Genomic DNA, 22,422 nt, shown 5'->3' with positions numbered 1-22,422 from the left:
GACATTATTGCCTTATACGCGTTTGTCATCAGAATGAGATTGTCTTGTCTTATTTTACAGAAAAAAACTTTGTTATAATTGTAGTAGATTGAATGACCCATTTGGCCTGGCATTGTTTCCATTAACCATACATAATAAATAAATATATATGTTGATAATGTTCTTAGGTCAATGCCATTTAAATCCGGATATTAATGAATAAATTGAGGATAAAATAAATTGAAAAAAAAGGTGGTGAACAAAGAAAGGAAGTTCAAGTGTTTTGTTGTTGTTGTTGTTGTTTTGGAAAGAAAGAGAATAAAGGTCATGAGATCACCAGTTTTAACCGGTGGTCACGTGTTTTCTTTTCTTTTTTTTTCTTACAAAATCAAATCTTATGATTATAAAACAAGTTTACTCTCTTTTTGAAATCATCATTGTATTGGAGTGGAACATTTTTTTTATAAGAAAAAAAAGGTATTTTCCGAATCCAGTTTTATATCATCATCATCATCAACATTCAAATCATGTGTCATCTTTTCACTTTTCGATTAGAAATTTTTTTTTTTTTTTTTTTGAAAAAAAATAATAACCATACCATAGTCGTTTTTTTTCAATCTTACACATTTAAATCAGGTTATCACCGGTATTAATCGGTTGACTAGAAGGAAAAAAATTTTGATCAATAAAAAAAAAACAAAAATTTATTATCGATTATCCACCGACATCTGATGATGGTTATTTATTATATATTCGCGCCTTAATACCTTAAACCCGTTGTTGTTGGTCCATTCAATATAAATAGAGAATGCGGATGAGATAGTTGATGATGCCTTTTTTTTATCCGACTACCATTTATGTAATTTTCCATTTTGGTTATTATCATTATGATTGTTCAGTTGTTTGATCGGTCGATTTGGTTGTTTGGTTGGGGCCCCTTTTTTTCATATCTTGTATCCATTTACTATTACTATCATCATTGAAGCTTGGAAAAAGAGAGAGAGAGAGAGAGAGAAAAAAATAAAATAAAAATGAGGCCCTTGAATAAAATATATCCCAAAAAAAAATGATGAACTCAATAAAAAGAAGAAGAAAAAAAATGTTTAGTTGATGTGTGATTATCAACAGTTGAGAAGAAGAAGAAAAAAAAATAGAAAATCTTTCATCATCATCATCATATGGAAATAAACACAAAGTGATGAAGTGTTATCAATGTTGTTGTTGTTGTTTTTCCTTGACTAAGCAAAAGAAAAACAATATAATAATATTGTTACGGATACGGATTCCAATTTCTTGTTGTTGTTTTCATTATGATTTTTTTTTCTTAGAATCCAATCAAATGTATAAATAAATAACATTAGTTACTACTTTTACACGTATTATCATTTATTTTTTTTTTTTGCTGAATAAAAAAAAGAGATCATTCTCTTTAAGCGTGTGTGTGTGTGTGTGTGTGTGTGTGTGTGTGTGTGTGTGTGTGTTATATGATGTGTGAATGAGGTTGAATAAACCTTTTAACGAATATATGTTTTTTGCGTTCATTATCGTTATCATTTTTTTTTCTCAAAAAATGCCTTCGTCAATCGTTGTTATTCATGGGGCCCCATAGTAACACATACACCAAAAATGGCCAATATTATGGCTAATATAATGGTAAAATTCATTTTGTCATTTTAATTTATTCATTTGGAACGAGAAAAATATCGTGTATTTTTTTCTGAAAAGAAAAAAGGAAGTAAAATTTTATCCAATTTCTGGGATTTAACGATTATTATTTGACCATTTGAACAAATGGTCTATAAATATAAATTTCAGTGTATAATTTTTCATTTTTAAAATAATAAAATTTTAACAATCAATTCTGTGAAAAACAATAGTCGGATCATATTCAGAGATTTGTGTATTATTCACACCCATCCACCCACACACACAAAATAAGAACAAAAAGTATCTGTTTATCGATGTAATTCAATACTGAAAATTCAAAATGATTGATTGCAAAGGAAAAAAATAGTGTTTAAGATGAAAAAAAAACATTAATTGCGGTGTGCATTTCATTTAGATGTGTATATGTGTGTGATCGCAGTTATATAGAAAACACAACGGGAATAGGAATAATTTGATGGGAAATAAAAATCATAAAGGTATGGTTGTTGTTGCATTAGGTTCAAGTGGTATTGGCTATCATTATGAGATAAGTAATATGGATAATTCTTGCACAAGGGAAATATCAGCCATTTATGGAATTATTGTCCATTGTTCGAGACTCATTAATTAATTTTTGAAAGAAGTCGGATTGCTACATCGGCTACTACCTGAACCAATACTTGCATCGCTATTTGTTTTGGAAGCGGCATACAATTCTCGTCGTTTAGATGGATGCATCATATGATATGACATTGCTGATTTTGATATTGGTCGATGACGAGGAGGACCATTCCATTCCGATAATTTACATCGCGATGTTAATGGTAATGATGATGGTGATATCGGATTTGGTTTGTTTGAATAAATTGTCTGAGCATTCGATTGCGTTAATTGTTGCAATGCAGGATTGGAATGTGATTCTTGACTATTTCTAGACGATATTGGTGGTTCCCATTCCACTTCATCCAGTGAATATTGTCGTCTAGGATTTTTGCTAAACATTCTTGATGAAATGTTTTGATTATGAACATTTCGCAAATGTGAATGCGAGAATGATCGCGATTTATTGGATAACATGGCGAATGAATAGGACATAGGATCACTGTAACAAGGATATTGATCCGAATATGAATGTTTGATTGGTTGAACATATTTCGGATGAAATTTCATGGGCAACTCTTTGAAACAAATCTCTTGTGATGATTGTTTTGAATCATTTTCTTTCATTGGCAGCTTTGTTTTTCGTTGATTACGACGTAAATTTTTACGATTAATATTTGGATATGAATGTACACTTATGTCAAATTCGCTTTCTTCTTCTTCTTCTTCGATTATGCTGTTGATTGCATGAAGTTTTGCCTTAAATTTCGATACTTGATTCTGTTCTAAATCATTGAATTCAAATGAATCATTATCGTATTTTTCTTGATTAAATTCAAAAATATTTTGGAAAAATTTATCAGATGAGGATGACTTTGATTGTTTCTTGTTATGAAGATGATTACAATTGTTAACGTTTGTTTGTCTGTTTGAAGATTTTTTACAATTTTCATTCTTTGCCTTTACCACAAAGCTCGAATTATTATCGTAATTTTGTCGTTCAGAATTATTATCCGGAATTTTTTTCGATCCATTATCGTTATCGTTGATTAAACTTTGACTTTAAAGATTCAGAAAAAAATCAGTGAAAAATTGTAAAAAAAATTCCAGATAAACTTACTTGAAAACATTCCAGATAAAATAGTAGACTAGAATGAATCCACAGAACATTATGAATCCAACAATTGTAAATAAAATTATCGGCACTTTATGAGACTTTTAAAAGAAATTAAATGAATCTGGTTTGTAAATGAATGAATAAAACTTACTATTGTGCCATCATCAGTAAAAAGATCATCATGATAATGTTCACAGGTGAGGTAGGAACAAAGCGAATCGCTTAGCTCTTTACGTAACGATTTTAGTGTTTGGCTTGTTGTGATATTCATATCGATACTAATCATACATTGTTGGATTACATTGAGGCACATCTCTTGTAGTATAACCATATTGGCCGAATCACATTGGCCAATTCGAATGTCTGAGCTTTTGCCAAATGATAAATAATTAAGAAATCGTTTTCTTCTTTGTAACATTTTCTTTATAATGATATCACATCGAAATATGTCACAATAATCGGCTAGACATACGAAATCTTCTCTCTATTGGCAAAAAAATTGATAAAATTTGTCAAAAATAGAAAAACATTCATTCTATAAAATAAATGATTGATTACATATGGCCGAGAATAGCGATGTTCAGTATCCCAATGAAAAATTAATCGCTCTGAACAATGAAAATCTACACCACAAATTGGACAAGTCCAATATGAATGATGATCATGTACGCCATCATCAACATCATCATCATCATCAACATTGTCATCATAGTGGTAAGACATTGGCCACCAAAGAAATTCTCTATCCGGATGGAATGGACATTCATGAGATAAATTTGTTTTATGTCGTATGAATATTGGAATTAATTTCTGCGAGAGAATAAAAAAAAACGAATGATAATAATATTTTAAATTCACTTTGCTGCTCTTACCTTATAGATAACATCTCGTACAATTTTTGAACGATCTCTTGAACACTTGAACAATTCGATAGAATCTTGTCGCCAAGTGATAACAATGAGCATTATAATAAAAATAGCCTAAAAGATTTATTATATCAAAATGATTGAATTTGTTAAAAATGATGCAAGACAGACAATACATACCTCCAAAGTTACTAATGAATGGAGATTCATTTACAAAAAAATTTTCTTCATCCAATCAATCAATTTTTAAGTTAATCTTAACAAAGGTGATGAAAAAAATTTATCAACAAAGTATAGATGAGATCGATGAACAGTGACAATAACAACAACACAGTAAAAGAATAACAAATAATATCATCATTTGTATATGACTAGATGATCTGATGTACGTCGCCGGTAATTTCAATCTTTTTTTAGCTCAACAATATCAATAAATTGACAACAAAAACCATATTCACTTTTGGTTGCTGTTGCTGATATGCAATGAAAATCGTATATATATTATTATGGTGTGCATTCGGTGATTTCGGTCGGGTCAGTTTGATTCAAAAAATTTTTCTTTGTTTTGACAGCGGTTGATTGAAACGCAGAGAGATGAGATGAAAAAAAAACCACCTAGCATAAAAAAAAGAATGGGCACCGATAACAAAACAAAACAAAAAAAACAAAATAAAAACTTGGACCATTTTTTTCGAGTCATGTGAAATAAATACCTCAATAGATAGAAGTCATTAATTATGGTTGCAAATAATGGCAGAAATTGTAAAGAGATCCAAAATGTAACCAAAATAATAGACTATACTATAGAAGAATAAATATAGAGCAGATTTGGGAGCCACCTATTTATTCTTTATTTATTTATTTTCGTTTTGTTTTTTGTTTTTTTCAGTTAGTTAGATTAATAACAATTTGACAGCCACCAATATATATTAGCTGAATGGTGATGATGCCCGGTCGCAATCGTGGTAAAACCATTTCGTATTTATCGTTTTTTTTTCGTCTTATAATAATGAGAAATAAAATCCAAACCAAAAAAAAAAAAAACAAATTCTAAATGAGTTTTACACAATTTATTTGCTGTGTTGTTGTTGTTGATTGTTGATTGTTCAAGATTATTTTTATTATTATTCAATTCGAGCGCATATTCAATGCATCGAATACATTGGCTGAGAATCTGGGAAAATTCTACCGTATAACACACATCAGAATAGGGTCCGATTCCTGTTAACTCTGAATTCATTCTAATTGAACCATTTTTTTTTGTCTCATCGTATCGTACCTATCTCTGCATTAGTATACCTGCAATATATACTTTACTACACATGCTACTAAAAAAAAAATACTCAACAAATACAGTTACATATATGTATGTCGATCCTGGAACAACATTCGACTTATATAATACGCTGGAAACGAATCAATATTTAAGTATATTATTAACATCACCAGATGGCTTACCAAATAGTAATACTTTCTCGGTATGAAATTAATATATTCCACAAAATAACCACGTGAATATTTTTTTTTCTTTGGAATTATCATCAAATCAAATCAAATAAAATCAAAATAATCATCATCATGATATTTAAATTTCAATCATTATTTGAATTGGACAAATGTCAATTCATTATTAATACGAATCAAAGTCCATTGATATCACCATTTGCATTTGATTTATTGCTGCAACAATCGATTAAAGATAAACAATCTATTCTTATTGTTTTGTTGGCCCAAAATCTTCAACATTACAGTGCTGTTTCGATGAAATGTGGCATAAATCTAAAAAATTACATTGATAATGGCTTAGTAAAAGTTATCGATACATTCGATTATGATATTGTCATTGATCCTGATCGATTCGTTGAAGATATTCAAACAAAATTGTCCATAATGCCGGAAAAATCTTTCATATTAATCGATGATATTCAGGTGTTCAATTCGTTGGGAATTTCGGCCAGAAAAACTTTTCTCATAATCAAACAAATTCAAACAATGTTATATGGAAAACAAGGTAAAATTTTCATTGGAATGTCAATGATTTCAAATGATCGATCCAAATGGAATCAATTGGTCAATAATCTAATTTTCGAATGTGATTATTGGCTTGATTGTGATTGTCCAAAAACCGGCTATTCACAACATATAAACGGAATCCTAAGATGTTTTAATCGACATGACCAATCAACAATGGAGCTGAATTATAGAATATCGAATAGAAATATAATTTTTACAAAATTGTAACATTTATTTTTGTCAATCTTTATTTTTATTGAGATTAAATATTTGTGCTTTTCGAGTATGATGTATATTTACATTTTATAATCAAAACCCAAATTTGTAGTAAAAAAAAAGTTTCTTGGTTTGTAAAATGCGAAAAAATGGTTCAACCATTTTTTTCTGTTTCAAATAATGTGTGTTTGTGTGTGTATTTCAAGTGATGATTAAACATAATTATATTGGCGACGTTGACCAGACAAAAGACAGGAGAAAATCAAGCCAATAATTTGGACGACAATTACGGTGATCACCAACGATCCAAGATAGCTAACCGAATTACGTAATTCGTCGGAAATGATTTCGACACATCCTCGTGTATAATGTGGACCAGACATGGAACATTGTTCGCCAACATCTTTACAGCAGCTTTTCGGCAATAAACCATTTTCATGATAATTAGTATTATTTTTCCAATCACCTGGACCATCGGCACCACAACAGGCGAAACGTGTTTGAATATCATCAATCATTTTACTGATTGCTGAATCATCATCATCATGATATTTTCGAATCGCTTCATCCAGGCCACTTTCCATCGATTGTCGGATCTATTTCGCAAAAAAAGAACAATGAAAATTATGTCTTGATTATATAAAGATAATAATTTATTACCGTCTTCTTGAATGTGAATACAAACGCCACAGCGATGATTTCACTCAACAATAATAAAGTGAGAATGAATGAAAATGTACGGAGCATAAAATCGTTGCCTGTTATGGCACCACAACATCCCAGAAAAGAGATGAGAAAGATGACGAAACCAAGTACCAAAAGAACGATTGTTGCTCCATCCGGACGATTATGTACGACAAGACTGTATTGATTCAAACTTATGAAAGTTGAGAATCCAGTATACAATAGCAGAATGCCGAATATAACAAATACAAGTGTAAAAGCACACAGAATGTATCGCATACAGGAAATAGACCCTTGTCCCATGTTGATTTTTAGATATTTTTTTTGGTCAAAATTAAAAATGCTGATTTTTTTTGGTGAAAATAGATCAAATGACAGAAGAACAAGAAACTTTGGTATTTAACACTGCGTATGTAATAGATATTTTTTACATTTGATACAATCAAAAACAACAACAAAGACTGAAACCACAAAAGCAATCAAATCAAAAAAAAAAAAAAATGTCAATATTATTATTCTTGATAAGCGGATGAGAAATGGGCTCAACTGTAATAAATAAAATAAATGTTGATAATTTTTGATCAAATCAACAAATTGCAATGGGATTTTGTTTAGGAGAGAAATCAGGAAAGTATATCACTCAACAGTGTCAGTTAATGTGTGTGTGTGTCTGTCGGTTGTGTGAAGAAAAATGGAAATTCGAATAAAAATACGCAGCAATTTGAATGAGTGAGTCAAGACAATCACACACACACACAACTTTATTCAAACGTTCATCAGCGGCGGCCATTCATGCCACTCAAAAAAAAAAAAAGTTCGATATGCATGCATGCAGATAAACACATTCACTGTATGAAATTTTCCAGTAGCAGATTTTAAGGATTATCGATTTAATGTTTATAAATAATGTGATGTGATGGCTAAAACAAAAGATGATAAATCAATTTTATTTACAAAGCAATTGATTAGGTTAAGGAGATTAGATTAACGTATAATTTTTTTCTGATAAAAAAAATAAATCATAAAAAAATTAGCAACTTTAATTGTATTGGTGAACGATAGATGTCGTCAGAATCGGACAGTATTTTTTTTCGTTTTTATTCTTGAATACTAGATGTCAGGGTAATCATTCGATTCATTTATCGGTTTTTTTTTGTTGAAATTCTTTATCCGGCAACGGTATATATCTGAACATCATTTGACCTTGACAGTTTGGACCAAGTATTTTTTTTTCAATTTCATTGTTATTTGTTGGAAAGTAATTTTGTTTCCTATCGTATCGATAAATGGATATCAATTTGGAAATTACAATAATGAATTCAATATAATTAATAATTTATTTAAATGACTTATACGGCAAAAACATTCGATCAGAAAAACACAATCAATAAAGTTACACCCACTAAATACACACATTAAGATGTGAGCTATTACCGCATAGTCAATTTGACCGATTTGACTTATATATAATCGATTTATTAAGGGAGGGGTCAGAACAAAAAGAAAGACATTCTTAAAACCAAAATTTATCCGTTCCAGAATTTTTTTTTATTCGTCCAACCAACCAACCACCCACCCACAGTGTGTGTGTGTGTGGAGTACATCTCAAATCAAAAGCAAAAAAAAAAAAAAATGAATTCTTTACTCAATGTCAAATAACTATAGTAGTTGTGGTGGTAATAATAGTAGCGGTATTGTTGATTGTATTACATTAGCCTTTTTTTTATTTTTCGTTACCAAATTCAATATTTGGTTGCATCGAAATTCCGTACTCGCGGGTATACGCGGAAGAGATGATGATTTAATTCAATGCATACATGCAAGTTATATATTTTCGTCATCATATTTGTCGTATAGTAAATAAGAATTGACGTATTTGGCCAACTTTTCTCCTTCGAACAAACAAATGCAAACAAAAAAAAATTGATGATAGAGATCTACAAAAGAGAGGTATTGTGTGTGTGAATGTATGTGTGATGAAAAAATTTCAATTCACAAATGTCAAATTGATGTTAAATTCTGTGAATGAATAATTATCATCTTCGACAAATCATTGACAAAAAAAAAGAGCAAGAAAAATGTCCTTGACATTCATCAACATTTTGTCTCCTCCATTGGCCAGATATCATCATCATCATCATTTTTAAATCAATTATCGTCACTGTGATGGAATGTATGTTATTCGATATTCTTCACGAATTTTTTTTTCTCTTTTATGATTTGTTTACCAAAACAGAATGAGAAAAACAAATTCTGAAATTTTTGTAACAACTTTTATCCAAATGTCCATATCAAAAAATGAAACATTCAATTAAACAATCACAAACACACACACACTCACGCTGATGATATATTGGAAATCCCATCAAAAACCATTATTGAAACGTATCCATCCATTCATCGAAATGATCGTCAAAAAATGATACTTGCGCACAAAATTAAACGAATTTTTTTCCTTTTGGATTCTCTATCTCTATATCGAAACAAACGAAGAATGAAAAGAAAACCGCCAAATCACATTACACACACATACACACACACACACACAGATACAAAACAAGAGATTCATCCGATCCATCCCAATTGTCCAAATCCAGATATATAAGTAACCATCATCATTATTTACGACAATTGTAACTCTGATTGTCACATTATTATTTCATTCATTGAAATGTCCGTTAATCCGCACATTCCATACCATTATCAACAAAATGTCTTCTATTGGTTCTTGTATGTCCTTTTTTTCTGTTTATAATTGGGTAGAAACAATACAACAAAACAAAACAAAACAAAAACAATGGTGGCATTGAATAAATCAAATTTAATAATCATCAATTGAAACGAAAATGTAAGTCAATTAAAATGAATTTTTCTTTAATTTGAATTAATGTCCCATTTAATTATCATCAATTTGTGCATTTAATTATTATGAACAATTATAATTTGGTTAGAATAAGAAAAATTCTTTGTTAGAATTGTTCTGTGTTTAATTTTTCATTATTTACTTTTTCCACATTTAATGTCAGGAATAATCTTATTGTCAAGGTCAAGAAAAAAAAAAGAAAAGATGAAAATTCAATTTTTACAATGGTGATTGCCGTTTTGGATTAAATTATTATTTTGGCGGGAAAAAAAATACAATACAAGGTGTAGATGTGAAATTAGCCATATAGCATTTGAGGTGTGTGTGTGTGTGTGTGTGCAGTTGTAATCATCATCCTTATTGATTGCTATAAATTGACGATGATAATTTGTTTTTTTTTCTAATCATTCAAAATATTGCAAGAATTTGAAATGAAATAAAAAAAAAATATTTCTTGTCATTGACAAGTAATAATAATAGGAATTGATGAACAACAACAACAACAAAAAAAATTGTTTATTATTGATGTATCATCCTGTTGTTGTTGTTGCTATTGTGGTTTTTTTTCATTTTAAAAGAACCAAACAATCAACCAAACATATACATTGTGTTTTACAATGAAAACAAAAATAATTGACATTTTGACATTGGCCAATCCACATCATCACCATAATCAACATTTCCTGGCAAACAAATTTCAATTTTACAATTTTAGTCAATAATAAACACAGGATATAATTCATTTGAATTGTTAGATATTACAAAAAAAGTGCAATGATCCTATGATGTCGACAGAAAAAAAAAACATTTTCAACCAATCAACAACAACAACAACAACGACAACAACAACAGAAACAAAAAAAAACGTGATCACATTTCATTCAATTCATATATATAGAAAAAAAAACCAATCAGATTATGGTGGTCATTATACATGAATATTTTATTATTTTTGACGTTTAAATGTTTCAACGGAAACAAAACAAAATTATTCTGTATTAGCAAACATTTTTGTTTTTTTTTTGTATGAAAAAATCATCATTGGATTTGTTCATCAAATGTTTTTTTGTTTTTTCGTTTGTCAATTGCAATTATCTTAAACATAATCATCATCATCATCATTATGATTTTTTTTTATTCATAATTTAAACATTATGTAGGCGTCAGTAGTAAACATTTGTCGCCAATATTCTATATATGTTTTCCATTGCACATATACAGTGTAGGGCAGTCAAGCTATAATTCCATCAGCTAAATGTGAGGTTTTTTTTGCATAATAACGACGATGATGATGATGATGATTATAGTTGGTTAATTGATAATCTCTTCTTCTCGAACAAATTATTATTGTTGTTACATGTACCACTGTACTTAGTGTTATCTCTTTTCTTTTTCTTTTTTTTTTACTGATCATTTTAGGATTAACCAACCAAATGAAATGATGTTTTTTTTACTCGCAATTTTCTCTCAAAAAATAATATAGAGAATATAGTGGATATATAAAATTTCAAAAGAAATCAGTCACATTCTTCAGTTGTACAATTTAGATTGTCGCCATCATCATCATCATCATCATCATCATCGTTTATAATGATGACGCCATCCATGTCATTTAACCATATAAAAGTACACACACACACACACATTCATTTTTTTTCCTGGTATATAAAATGTATTTTGATATTATTATTATTGTAAAATGGCTATAATAATTTAAGTAATATAAAACCATGGCCTTCATCATCATGAAATGACTTGGTGATGTAAGCAAAGTGACAAAGCTAACTAGTAAGCTACTTCTAATGATAATACTTTGCAAATTTTTTTTTTCGTTGAAGCAATCATTCAATTCCAAAAAAAAATAAAAAATAAAAAACATTCAATAACATTGCAATTTTTGTGAAATAATCATTCAATTCGTGTACATTTTAACCGATTTTTTTTTGTTTCTTTCTGAAATTTTAATTTTAAGTTCGTTTAATTTTCATTGTTTGTTTGTTTGCCAGAACAAAAAGGTGATTAGTTTGTTTCAACTTTTTCTCTTTTTTTTCATTTACGAATATAAAACAAGATCAAACCTATGTTAACATGAAAATAATTTATAGCTGAATTTATTTTTAATTACTTTTTCGATCGATTCGTCTCGATACAAATGATTAAAATTAAACCCAAACGATTCGAATATTATTCAATAACATGTTTTTTTTTGTCATGATAATAATGAGATGAGATGGTAGTTGTGGTGTTGATGTTGAACAACGACAATCAAATCGATTGACATGTTTTTTCTCTTATTTTTTTTCATGACAAAAAAAAAAACAAAATAGAGGTGCTGATTCATGTCATCGATTTCATGTTTCATTTCATTTGAACAATCCATCCAATGTCGATATCGGTATATATATTATCTCTGATGATTATAAGATCTTGTCTATTTTTTTCAATGTTATTTTTATATATATCAATTGATTGATGCTGATTCTATTCGATCATTCAACATTTGTCATTCAAAACGTTCTAATCGGTTATTGTTATTTTTTTTGCTTTGTTTAGATTTTTATTTTTTTTAAATTTTCACCATTAATCTTCTAATAACAAGTTGATGAACAATGTCTGCCGCAGTCCAACCACAACAACAACAACAACGTGAATTGCCTGAAGGTTAGTCAGATTTAAAAAATTTCTGAAAAATCATCAAACTCCATGCTACCTTGTGTTATGATTTGTAACCATTTTTTATTTATTTATTTTTTATATAATTTTTCGTTTTAGTACCAGTTACCGGCAAACGACAATCACCGATCGATATTAGTACGAATAATGTTGTAAATGAACGAACAAAACGTTCCGTTCTGCAAGATGGTTCCAAACCATTATATATTGATTACAATCCATTGAATGGTGTTCAAATGACCTTACAGAATACTGGTCATGGATGGCAATTAAGCATTCCAGATGAACATGCAAAAAATTGTGGTAATTAAATTGATTAATTAATTTCTCTATTAAATTTTTTCATTTTTTTTTTAGAAATTACCGGGGGTACTTTGGGCAGCGATCGTTATCGTTTACTCCAAATTCATGCTCATTGGGGCCGTGATTCAAAAACCGGCTCTGAACATACGGTGAATGGTCGAACATTTCCTTGTGAATTACATTTGGTCCATTGGAATTCAACAAAATATTCGGATCCAAAACAAGCACAAACACAAAGTAAAGATGGCCTTGCTGTTATTGGTGTTTTCGTTGATATTGGATCGGAACCACATCCAGTTTTTACCATCATTGACAGTAAGTTTTATCTGTAAATTCTATCATAAATAGACATTGTAGATTATCGATTTTTCTTTCACAGACTTGGTTCCAACAATCCCATACAAAGGTGATAAAACTTCCGTGCAAGATGAACATTTGGACCTTAATAAATTGGTGCCCGATCGTCATTCACCCAATTATTGGTTCTATTTAGGATCATTAACCACTCCACCATACAATGAATCCGTACTTTGGCATTTGATGAAAACGCCAATTAATGCCTGTGAAAATCAAATTGCTGAATTTCGAAAACTTTATGAAAAAGAATCATCCAATGATAGTAATCATCTTGTTCATGAAAATTATCGCGATATTCAAGATTTACATGGACGACCAATATTGGATATTGAATCAAATTGACAATCTAATTTAATCAACATTTTATTTGATCGTCGATGATGAAGATGATCATCATCATCATGATCAAATAATAATTCTTCCATATATAAACGAAAAAAAAATTCAAAAAAGACAAATTTATTTAGCTTGTTTCATAGAGCCAGAATTTATATATTTTTATTATTATAATATAAAAACAAAGAAGAGAATAATATATTTTGTTACTGTTTTTTTTTTCGTTTGTTCGTCGTATAAACGTAATAATAATTAATAATAATTGTTGCCTTAATCTTTAAAAATGTTACTACAACAAGTGAGATTTCATCATACATTTATTATTCAAACACAAAAGATTTATTTATATTTTTGTCAACTTATATATCGTGCTCATCATATATAGTATATTTTTATGATTAACTGAAATAATAAACAAAAAAATGATGCATTTAACCATGACATTTGACCGTCAGTCATTGCTAGTAAATAATAACTTATTTATTTTCTTTATGATGATGTGTGCTTATGATATACATTGTTATTTTGAAATCATTGCATTTTCAAATCATTTTTACGACTTATTGTTCTCTTTTTTTTCTGTTTGAATACTATAATCAGAAAAAGAAAATTTCAATCAAAAACTAGAAATATTCTTAAACAAATGTTCACAATGATAATGGCACAAACTAATGATCGAATCGTGAAACCACCATATGGATTTAGATTGAAAAAATGGCTAACAATCATATTGAATTTGATCAATTTAATTATTCTTTTATATTTGGTGATCAATTTGATTATGACATCAAATTATTTTGGCAGCAAATATCAACATCGAATGGCATTGACAAATTCAACAAAATCAATTCGTCAATATAATTATTTTGCCATATTTCCTTATTATATTGATTACTATGATCAATATCAAAAGCAACAGCCCGATGATGAAGATTTCAATCAGGTCGGTTCACAAAATAAAAAAATTATTTTCTTAAATTTTGGCATGATTTATTGATTATTTATTAGTCAATAACAGAGCTTTATACAAACATTACCGAAATAATTATCGATTTGATTGGACTAGTTGCTGTTATCAAAGAACATTATTGGCTTAGTTTGATTTATATCGTATTGGGTATGATCAATTTAATTGGTACAATTGTCATGTATACAGAGATGCGTACCTATGTAACCTTAGCACAAATGATTCTGGCAATAATATTCTATTCAGTTCTATTGTTCTATGTGAATGATTTGATGAATATTAGAAAACAACAAAAAATACAGGATGAAGAAGAAGAAGAAGAGCAGCAACAAAATATTTAAAATTTGTTATCATTTGTTATGGCATTGATGATGATGAAGATGGCAAAATTAACTTATCTTTTGATTTATATCGATTTCAAGTTTGTGGTACTTTACTTTTTTAATTTTTTTTGATCATGATAATAAAACCGATTATATGACTCAATAAAAAAAATAATAAATTATAATTGATAAGTGGAATGTCTCGTGTTTTCTCGATAATTTTTTCAATGTAAATCTCAAAAATTATAAAATGAGTTTGTTTGTTGCTCGTTTAGCTGATCATTTGTTGCTGTTGTTGTAACATTAAAAATGACTTCAAAATCGATTGACGAGGCCGAAAAAAAACTTGAAAAGGAATTGTTTAAACAATTCAAAGACATAAATCCAGATGATCTAATTCGTGGAAAAACACCCGATGATATAAGTAATCGATGTTTTAAACTTGTTCAGATTTATATGGCAAATAATGATCAATGGAAACGATTATGTAAAACAACGAATGATTTGAATGTCCGTCGAATAAGCGGTGGTTTGACTAATCAACTTTATTATGTTGGTTTAAACAATAGCATCAATGAAACCGATAATGCAATAACGATTAAATTCTATCAAAGTAAACATTTTAAAAAAGATGTTATCGATGATGATTCAGATGATGAACGATTGAGTGATACAATCATTTCAATCATCATCAGTGAACGTGGAATAGGACCAAAAGTGTTTGGTATATTACCGGATGGTATAATTCAATCGTATCATGAGGTAATTATCCAAAGTCTAAATTATAAATTTTGAATTTATGACATTTTTTTTTCTTTCCAAAAATATAGCATGAACAATTTCGTCCGAAACATCAACACAATGATCGATTGCTAAAAAAACTAGCATATCTTCTAGCACAACTGAATAATTTGGATATTCCAATTGCCAAGGATAAATTCTATTTGCTTGATATTATAACGAGTTATAGTCATGAAGGATATCGACGCCATAACGTTTCATCACTAGCTAAAGAATTAAATCTTAGATATCTACTTGAAAATGATTTCCTTGCCGAAATGGATTGGTTCGATTCGTTCATTCGACACTATCTGGATCAATGTCCTATGGTTTTCAATCATAATGATTTTCGTGGCAGCAACATAATGGTGTTGAAAGACAGTGAGGAAATGCTTCTTTGTGATTTCGAATATAGTTCATATGGATTTCGTGGAAACGATATAGCAACATTTCTTATGGAATGGGATCGAAACTTTCTTGATTTCGATGATACCGGTCTTCCATCTGATGATGTTATTGAAAAATTTATCCAACTTTATCTTGAAGGTTGGGAACAAATTGATCCTGGTTATTCGACAAGAGCAGAAAATTCATGTCAGAAGATAATGAACGAAACAAAAATCGGTTGCTTATTTGTTCTCATTAATATTATGGCAGTAACTTTGCATCAAAAGGAATCAATTTTTGCAGATATTCCATTTGAACCTAAAAAAATTATTACAGGAGTGAATTTCATGTTCAAACGGTATTTGAACTTTAAAAATTTATTGATTGAAGAAAAAATTATTGATTATTAATACTGAAATGATGAAAAGAAATTTCTGTTTAATTTTTATTTATTCGGGATTTGTTTAAAATTTTTGCTATCAATAAATTTTATTGCTGATAAACACGAACATAATCAATCTCCAACGTATGTTTAGGCCATTGGCGAGCTTGATCCGGCGTAACATATGGGCCGGGTCCGAAAAAATTTCCCCCAACAGCCACGTTAAGCATCCAATGAAATGGTTGATCAAATGGTTGACCATTTTTGGTGTACGGATTCACACCCTTACCTGACCATAACATTCGATCAATGTCCAATGTAAAATATTGTTGATTATCCATGTACCATCGTAATTGTTTATGATCCCATTCCAATGCAAATGTATGAAAATCCTGACTGAAATTTACACTAAACGATCGTGGTCCACTACCCGAATAAATATGGTTTGGCCATGTGCCGCCATAATGTGCAGTACCTTCAATACGATCGGGATTATCACCACGATATTCGACAATATCGATTTCACCACTAGCAGCCCATATTCCATAGATACTATCCTGTGGCATCATCCAAATCGCTGGCCAAAGATTATGTCCATATGGCATACGTGCGCGCGCTTCAAATCGACCATATGTCCATGCTTGTCTTGTATGCAATCGAGCCGATGTGAATTGACGTTCACGATAATTTTCTACACGAACATCGATCACCAAATTTCCATTCTCGATACGAGCATTTTCCGTTCGATTATACGTATAGAATTCCAATTCATTATTACCCCAACCATTACCACCGACTTCATAACTCCATTGATTCAAATCCAATTGATTACCATTGAATTCATCTTGCCAGACAAGACGCCATTCGGCTTGTGATGATCCAGCTAGTAGAACAAAAACAAAAAAATATTTAAACATCATTTGTATCGGCAAAATCTTAATGTAAATCATTTATCGATTGTGTTTTCTCATTATATAAGCTCTTCATTATTATCATCACCATCATCATAGTCATCGATCAAAATAATTGGATCAACAAGTGGCCCCAATCTCTTAGTTTCAAGTATTTGTCATTAATACGGTATCTTGTTTGACTTTATTTTAATCTCAATAGTTTTTTATTCAAAAAATTTTTTTTTTACTTATTGCAAAATGAATGAAAGAAAATTTATCGCCATTGATAAACACGAACATAATCAACTTCCATTGTATGTTTTGGCCAATGACGGGCTTGATCTGGTGTAACATATGGTCCTGGACCAAAGAAATTTCCACCAACAGCAACATTTAAAATCCAATGAAATGGTTGATCAAATGGTTGTCCATTTTTCGTGTAAGGATTGTGTCCTTTGCCCGACCACATCATTCGATCAATGTTAACATTGAAATATTTTTGTCCATCCATGTACCAACGGATTTCTCGCTGATCCCATTCGACGGCAAAATTATGAAAGTTTTGGCTAAAGTCAACATTGAAATGATGTGGTCCACTACCGGTGTAGATGTTATTCGGCCATGCCCCACCATAATGTATGGTTCCTTCGATTTTATCATGGATATCACCACGATATTCCATGATATCGATCTCACCACTGGCAGCCCAACCACCATATTTATTGTTCTGTGGCATCATCCAAATCGCCGGCCAAAGATGATGGCCACTTGGTAGTCGAGCACGAGCTTCGAATTTTCCGTAAGTCCAAGCTTGTTTTGTATGAATTCGACCTGATGTAAAATCACGGCCACCATATGATCCAACACGTACATCGATCACCAGATGGCCATTCTTAACGCGTACATTTTCCGAACGATTAGCCGTATAGAATTCTAATTCATTATTTCCCCAACCACTGCCACCGGTTTCAAATGCCCAATGATTTTGATCCAAATGTCCGCCATTAAATTCATCTTGCCAAACCAATTGCCATTTGGCCATCGAAGTGCCAATGGTGAAGACAAATAATATCAAAATGTATTGAACGATCATGTTGATTACTGATGCACAATTGTAGCTTCAAATTCAAATTGTACGAACTAATATCTTTTAAAAAAAATTAAATCGTCGTCGAGATGATCATCAATTACAAACACACGAGTGGAACAAATCAGGTGATTTTCAAGTGTTTATTATTAATTAAAAACAATAATAACATTCTTTCAGATTAGTTTTTAGTCAAATAGAAGTAAAAGTTAAAGTAATCAATATCATAAATTTTCAATTTTTTAAAATTATTATTGTTATCATTGATAAACAAGTAGATAATCAATTTCCATCGTAGACTTTGGCCAATATTTTGCTTGTTCTGGTGTGACATAAGGTCCAGGGCCAAAATATGTACCACCGATTGCAACATTCAAAATCCAATGAAACGGTTGATCAAATGGTTGACCTTTTCGGGTATAAGGATTTGGACCTTTGCCCGACCACATCATTCGATCGATGTTAGCAGTGAAAAAGTGATTATTATCCAAAAAGAAACGGATTTCTTTCGGATCCCATTCAATAGCATATAAATGAAAGTCTTTGCTAAGATCATTGTGAAAATTACGAGGTCCACTTGCCGTATGTGTATTATAAGGTCTTTTACCACCATAATGAATAGTCGATTCAAAAATGGCAGGATGATCGCCTTTATTTTCCATAATATCAATCTCACCACTTGCCGCCCAGCCACCATATTTACTGTGATGAGGCATCATCCAAATTGCGGGCCAAAGTTGATGTCCACTAGGCAAACAAGCTCGAGCTTCAAATCGTCCGTATGTCCAAGCTTGTTTACCATGAATTCGACCGGATGTGAAATTATATGAATCATATTTTTCAATCTGAACATCAATCACCAAATGGCCATTTTCGATACGAATGTTTTTTGTTCGATTCGTATAGTACTCTATTTCATGACTACCAAAATTAATACCACCGAGTTGATAGTTCCAATAATTTAAATTCAATTCCTCACCATCGAATTCATCTTGCCAGACTAGATGCCAATCAGCATAGGAAGAATCAACGATAACAGCAGCAAAAATAAACCAAAAGAAATAGATCATTTTACAATGTTACGATTTTAAAAAATCCTACTAACCTCATTCATATTACGATATTAATATAGGCACAAGGGATTGATGTCTTATCATTTAGAAAAGTATCATCATTTATCTAACCACTTGACAATTATTCCAATTCCAACATTAATTATTAGCAAAAAATTTGTCATTTGTCTGCACGAATGGTTCAAAAAGAGAATAAACGTCCTTTATGTTTAGCCCATACATGCTTTGTTTAGAATTTTGAGTTTGACAATATTTTTGAAACAGAATTTCATATTCATTTCAATTCAAATTCATTTAAATTCACCTAACAAATCATGTCTAATGTTTATGGTGGAGGTTTGTTGATGATAATCAATTTTTTGATTCAAAAAAATTCTTATACTTTATATATGATTTGATAGACGAAGTTGGCGCCATTGTTTTCGATGTTGGTAGTTTTTCCACAAAAGTTGGCTATGCTGGTGAAGATGCACCAAAATCTGAAATATCTTCCATTGTTGCCATACATGATGCCCCGAGTAAATTGGCCACCGAAATGGATCGTGTAGATAGCGGCTCAACACCTACTGGTAGTAAAGAGCGAAGATTTTACATTGATACTACACAAGTGAATGTTGCCCGTTCTGGTCAAGAAATTAAAACATTTCTTCGAGATGGAATGATTGACGATTGGGATTTATTTGAAAAGATGCTTGATTATATTTATGCTCGACACATTATGTCTGAATCATCACAACATCCAGTGATGTTTTCGGAAGTTTCGGTAATAAAATATATTGTCATTGTTTTTACGTATGAAAACTTTTCTATTATAATTTACAGTGGAATTCGAAAAAATGTCGTGAAAAAATAACGGAAATAATGTTCGAGAAATATAATGTACCAGCATTCTATTTGGCCAAAAATGCCATGCTAGTAGCATTCAGTGTTGGGCGACCATCTGGAATTGTATTCGATTCTGGTGCCGATCATACGGCTGCCATTCCTGTCTACGAAGGTTATGTTATCGAAAAAGCGATTAAACGTAACCATTTGGCCGGAGAATTTATCACAAGTCTATGTTATAAACATTTAAATGAAATGAAAGTCGAAGTTAATCCATATTATATGATCAAATCAAAACAGACAGTTGAACCGGGACAAACGGCCATTTGGACTAAACGGCAGATTACTGATGGTAATTTTTATAAATTTTTTTCCATACACTATTTTTATTCTCTTTGAAATGTTAAACACAGGATTGACAAATTCATGGCAAAATTATATGTTATTATCCGAAATACGTAATTATAAAGCATCAGTATTGAAAGTTTATGACACCAAATATGATCGTAACGAAGCGGAAAAGTATTATGATCCAATTAATTATCATTTTCCTGATGGCTACAATATGGACGTTTCATTGAACGATCAATTTTTAATACCCGAAATATTTTTCAACAAATCATTTAACATATCTGAATTCATACAACAACAACAGCAACAATCACCGACATCTTGTTCATATTCATATCTATCAAATCTACCGAAAGATTGGCTTACCTATCCCGATCTATTGTTGTCAAGCGTTAGTGAATGTGATATCGATATAAGACCATTATTACTATCGACAATCATATTGGCTGGTGGAAACACATTGGTCGAAGGATTCACCGATCGTATGACAAATGAAATAATGGCTACGGCCCCAAAAAATGTACGCCATAAAGTTGTTGCCAATAATTCTCCAACGGAACGTAAATATGCATCATGGATTGGTGGATCTATTCTGGCATCTTTGGGTACATTTCAACAATTATGGATTTCTAAACTTGAATATGATGAATCCGGAAAATCCTGTATTCATAAAGATAATTTGACTACATAATTTATATTAATTATTAATTAATATTATTGCTAAATGATGACCACTAGATGATGCCACCTGTTGCTTTGATTAAAAACCGGCAAAATCAAATCAAATTTTCCTAATATAATGTCGATGACCATTTGCTATTTTTTTTTATTTTGAAATAAAAATATTGCGAATGAGATTGTGATAATGATGGTCGATTGAATGTCATCATCAAATTTTTTTTAACCAGAAAAAAATTCGATTTCATTTCATTTTTGTTGATTATCAATGTCATACGTTTTGTTTTTGTGTGTGTGTGTGTGAATACCTTGACTTGTCTTTGAATTATCTCCATTTATAATTATCAGTGTTTGTAAAAGTTCGTAAGAAATTCACCTTGAAAAACATATTTTGCTGTTGCTGCTGCTGCTGATGTCATATTAGCCATAAGTTTCAATCAACTGGCCACCACAATTTTTTCTGATGGCTTTATTGCACAAGGTTAAACAACAATGTGGCGACTTTATGCCTGTGTCTATTTGTGTGTATGTTTGTGCATGTGTGTATCTACAAGAAACACAATCCTTCAACATGGATCTATGGATCTGGATGCAGGTAATGTGATTGCCAGATCGAATCGCTTTTAATCGAGATTTAAATATGCGTTGGTTGGAGTCAATTAACTTTAAAAAAAAATTTAATACATTCGAATTACAAGATATTTGTTCTGGTAATTTTTTTTTCGAAAGATTTCCTATATCGTAAAATTCTTCGTAATATCCGAGGAACTTGTGATCGGTTTTTTGTTGAATGAATAATTATGAAATTATAATTCTTTGTAATGAATTGAAGGTTAAATAAATAAATATATTCAGTTGCTGTTGTTGTTGTTATGATTGTGTCAGAATAATAATCATCAACAATCATAACAAAGCGATGCAAGTTGTTTTTTTTTTCGTATATATCGTTTCATGAATTATGACGATCATCAACACAAGGCTACATTTAAACAAATTGGCGCGCGCCTTTATTGTAATGAATG

At 30.5% G+C, this 22,422-nt stretch overlaps 9 protein-coding genes across 13 annotated transcripts; 5 read left to right on the top strand and 4 right to left on the bottom strand.

Annotated features, from left to right (window-relative positions):
* Positions 1-1,628: 1,628 nt before the first annotated feature.
* Positions 1,629-5,462, bottom strand: LOC124498168 (uncharacterized). Its single transcript, XM_047061885.2, has 7 exons — positions 4,923-5,462; positions 4,390-4,824; positions 4,216-4,323; positions 3,902-4,153; positions 3,495-3,827; positions 3,347-3,441; positions 1,629-3,286 (listed from the first exon to the last, which is right to left on the bottom strand). The coding sequence occupies exons 2-7, from the start codon at positions 4,417-4,419 to the stop codon at positions 2,254-2,256; spliced, it is 1,851 nt and encodes a 616-aa protein (XP_046917841.2). The 5' UTR covers positions 4,420-4,824; positions 4,923-5,462; the 3' UTR covers positions 1,629-2,253.
* Positions 5,463-5,725: 263 nt separating this feature from the next.
* LOC124498170 (uncharacterized) lies at positions 5,726-6,505 on the top strand. Its single transcript, XM_047061888.2, has one exon. The coding sequence runs from the start codon at positions 5,788-5,790 to the stop codon at positions 6,448-6,450; it is 663 nt and encodes a 220-aa protein (XP_046917844.2). The 5' UTR covers positions 5,726-5,787; the 3' UTR covers positions 6,451-6,505.
* On the bottom strand, positions 6,453-8,027 carry LOC124498169 (tetraspanin-9). Its single transcript, XM_047061887.2, has 2 exons — positions 7,099-8,027; positions 6,453-7,034 (listed from the first exon to the last, which is right to left on the bottom strand). The coding sequence occupies exons 1-2, from the start codon at positions 7,423-7,425 to the stop codon at positions 6,651-6,653; spliced, it is 711 nt and encodes a 236-aa protein (XP_046917843.1). The 5' UTR covers positions 7,426-8,027; the 3' UTR covers positions 6,453-6,650.
* An 892-nt stretch (positions 8,028-8,919) lies between these two features.
* Positions 8,920-14,089, top strand: LOC124498401 (carbonic anhydrase 1). 5 transcript variants are annotated; one of them, XM_075729787.1, is made up of 7 exons: positions 10,900-11,141; positions 11,469-11,611; positions 12,313-12,380; positions 12,539-12,646; positions 12,758-12,961; positions 13,016-13,276; positions 13,341-14,089. In XM_075729787.1, the coding sequence occupies exons 4-7, from the start codon at positions 12,595-12,597 to the stop codon at positions 13,658-13,660; spliced, it is 837 nt and encodes a 278-aa protein (XP_075585902.1). In that variant the 5' UTR covers positions 10,900-11,141; positions 11,469-11,611; positions 12,313-12,380; positions 12,539-12,594; the 3' UTR covers positions 13,661-14,089. The 5 variants fall into 5 exon arrangements, with proteins under 5 accessions (XP_046918105.2, XP_075585902.1, XP_046918103.2 ...); XM_075729786.1 differs by lacking the exons at positions 10,900-11,141; positions 11,469-11,611 and adding an exon at positions 11,895-12,000; XM_047062149.2 differs by lacking the exons at positions 10,900-11,141; positions 11,469-11,611; positions 12,313-12,380 and adding an exon at positions 8,920-9,970.
* Positions 14,090-14,163: 74 nt separating this feature from the next.
* Positions 14,164-15,136, top strand: LOC124498404 (uncharacterized). The gene is made up of 2 exons (XM_047062151.2): positions 14,164-14,597; positions 14,663-15,136. Exons 1-2 carry the CDS (start codon positions 14,298-14,300, stop codon positions 14,960-14,962), a joined length of 600 nt encoding a protein of 199 aa, XP_046918107.1. The 5' UTR covers positions 14,164-14,297; the 3' UTR covers positions 14,963-15,136.
* A 61-nt stretch (positions 15,137-15,197) lies between these two features.
* LOC124498400 (choline/ethanolamine kinase) lies at positions 15,198-16,620 on the top strand. Its single transcript, XM_047062145.2, has 2 exons — positions 15,198-15,706; positions 15,775-16,620. Exons 1-2 carry the CDS (start codon positions 15,254-15,256, stop codon positions 16,519-16,521), a joined length of 1,200 nt encoding a protein of 399 aa, XP_046918101.1. The 5' UTR covers positions 15,198-15,253; the 3' UTR covers positions 16,522-16,620.
* On the bottom strand, positions 16,530-18,479 carry LOC124498405 (uncharacterized). The gene is made up of 2 exons (XM_047062152.2): positions 17,679-18,479; positions 16,530-17,428 (listed from the first exon to the last, which is right to left on the bottom strand). Exons 1-2 carry the CDS (start codon positions 18,477-18,479, stop codon positions 16,601-16,603), a joined length of 1,629 nt encoding a protein of 542 aa, XP_046918108.2. The 3' UTR covers positions 16,530-16,600.
* A 109-nt stretch (positions 18,480-18,588) lies between these two features.
* LOC124498402 (glucan endo-1,3-beta-glucosidase) lies at positions 18,589-19,543 on the bottom strand. The gene has a single exon (XM_047062150.2). The coding sequence runs from the start codon at positions 19,541-19,543 to the stop codon at positions 18,734-18,736; it is 810 nt and encodes a 269-aa protein (XP_046918106.1). The 3' UTR covers positions 18,589-18,733.
* Positions 19,544-19,571: 28 nt separating this feature from the next.
* Positions 19,572-21,577, top strand: LOC124498399 (actin-like protein 6A). Its single transcript, XM_047062144.2, has 4 exons — positions 19,572-19,882; positions 19,948-20,309; positions 20,369-20,723; positions 20,785-21,577. Exons 1-4 carry the CDS (start codon positions 19,861-19,863, stop codon positions 21,411-21,413), a joined length of 1,368 nt encoding a protein of 455 aa, XP_046918100.1. The 5' UTR covers positions 19,572-19,860; the 3' UTR covers positions 21,414-21,577.
* Positions 21,578-22,422: the final 845 nt, after the last annotated feature.

The sequence above is a fragment of the Dermatophagoides farinae genome, chromosome 3, assembly GCF_024713945.1.
Source record: "Dermatophagoides farinae isolate YC_2012a chromosome 3, ASM2471394v1, whole genome shotgun sequence".
Lineage (NCBI taxonomy): Eukaryota > Metazoa > Arthropoda > Arachnida > Sarcoptiformes > Pyroglyphidae > Dermatophagoides > Dermatophagoides farinae.
The sequence above is the reverse complement of the archived record's forward strand: the minus strand, read 5'-3'. Positions and strand labels throughout refer to the sequence as shown.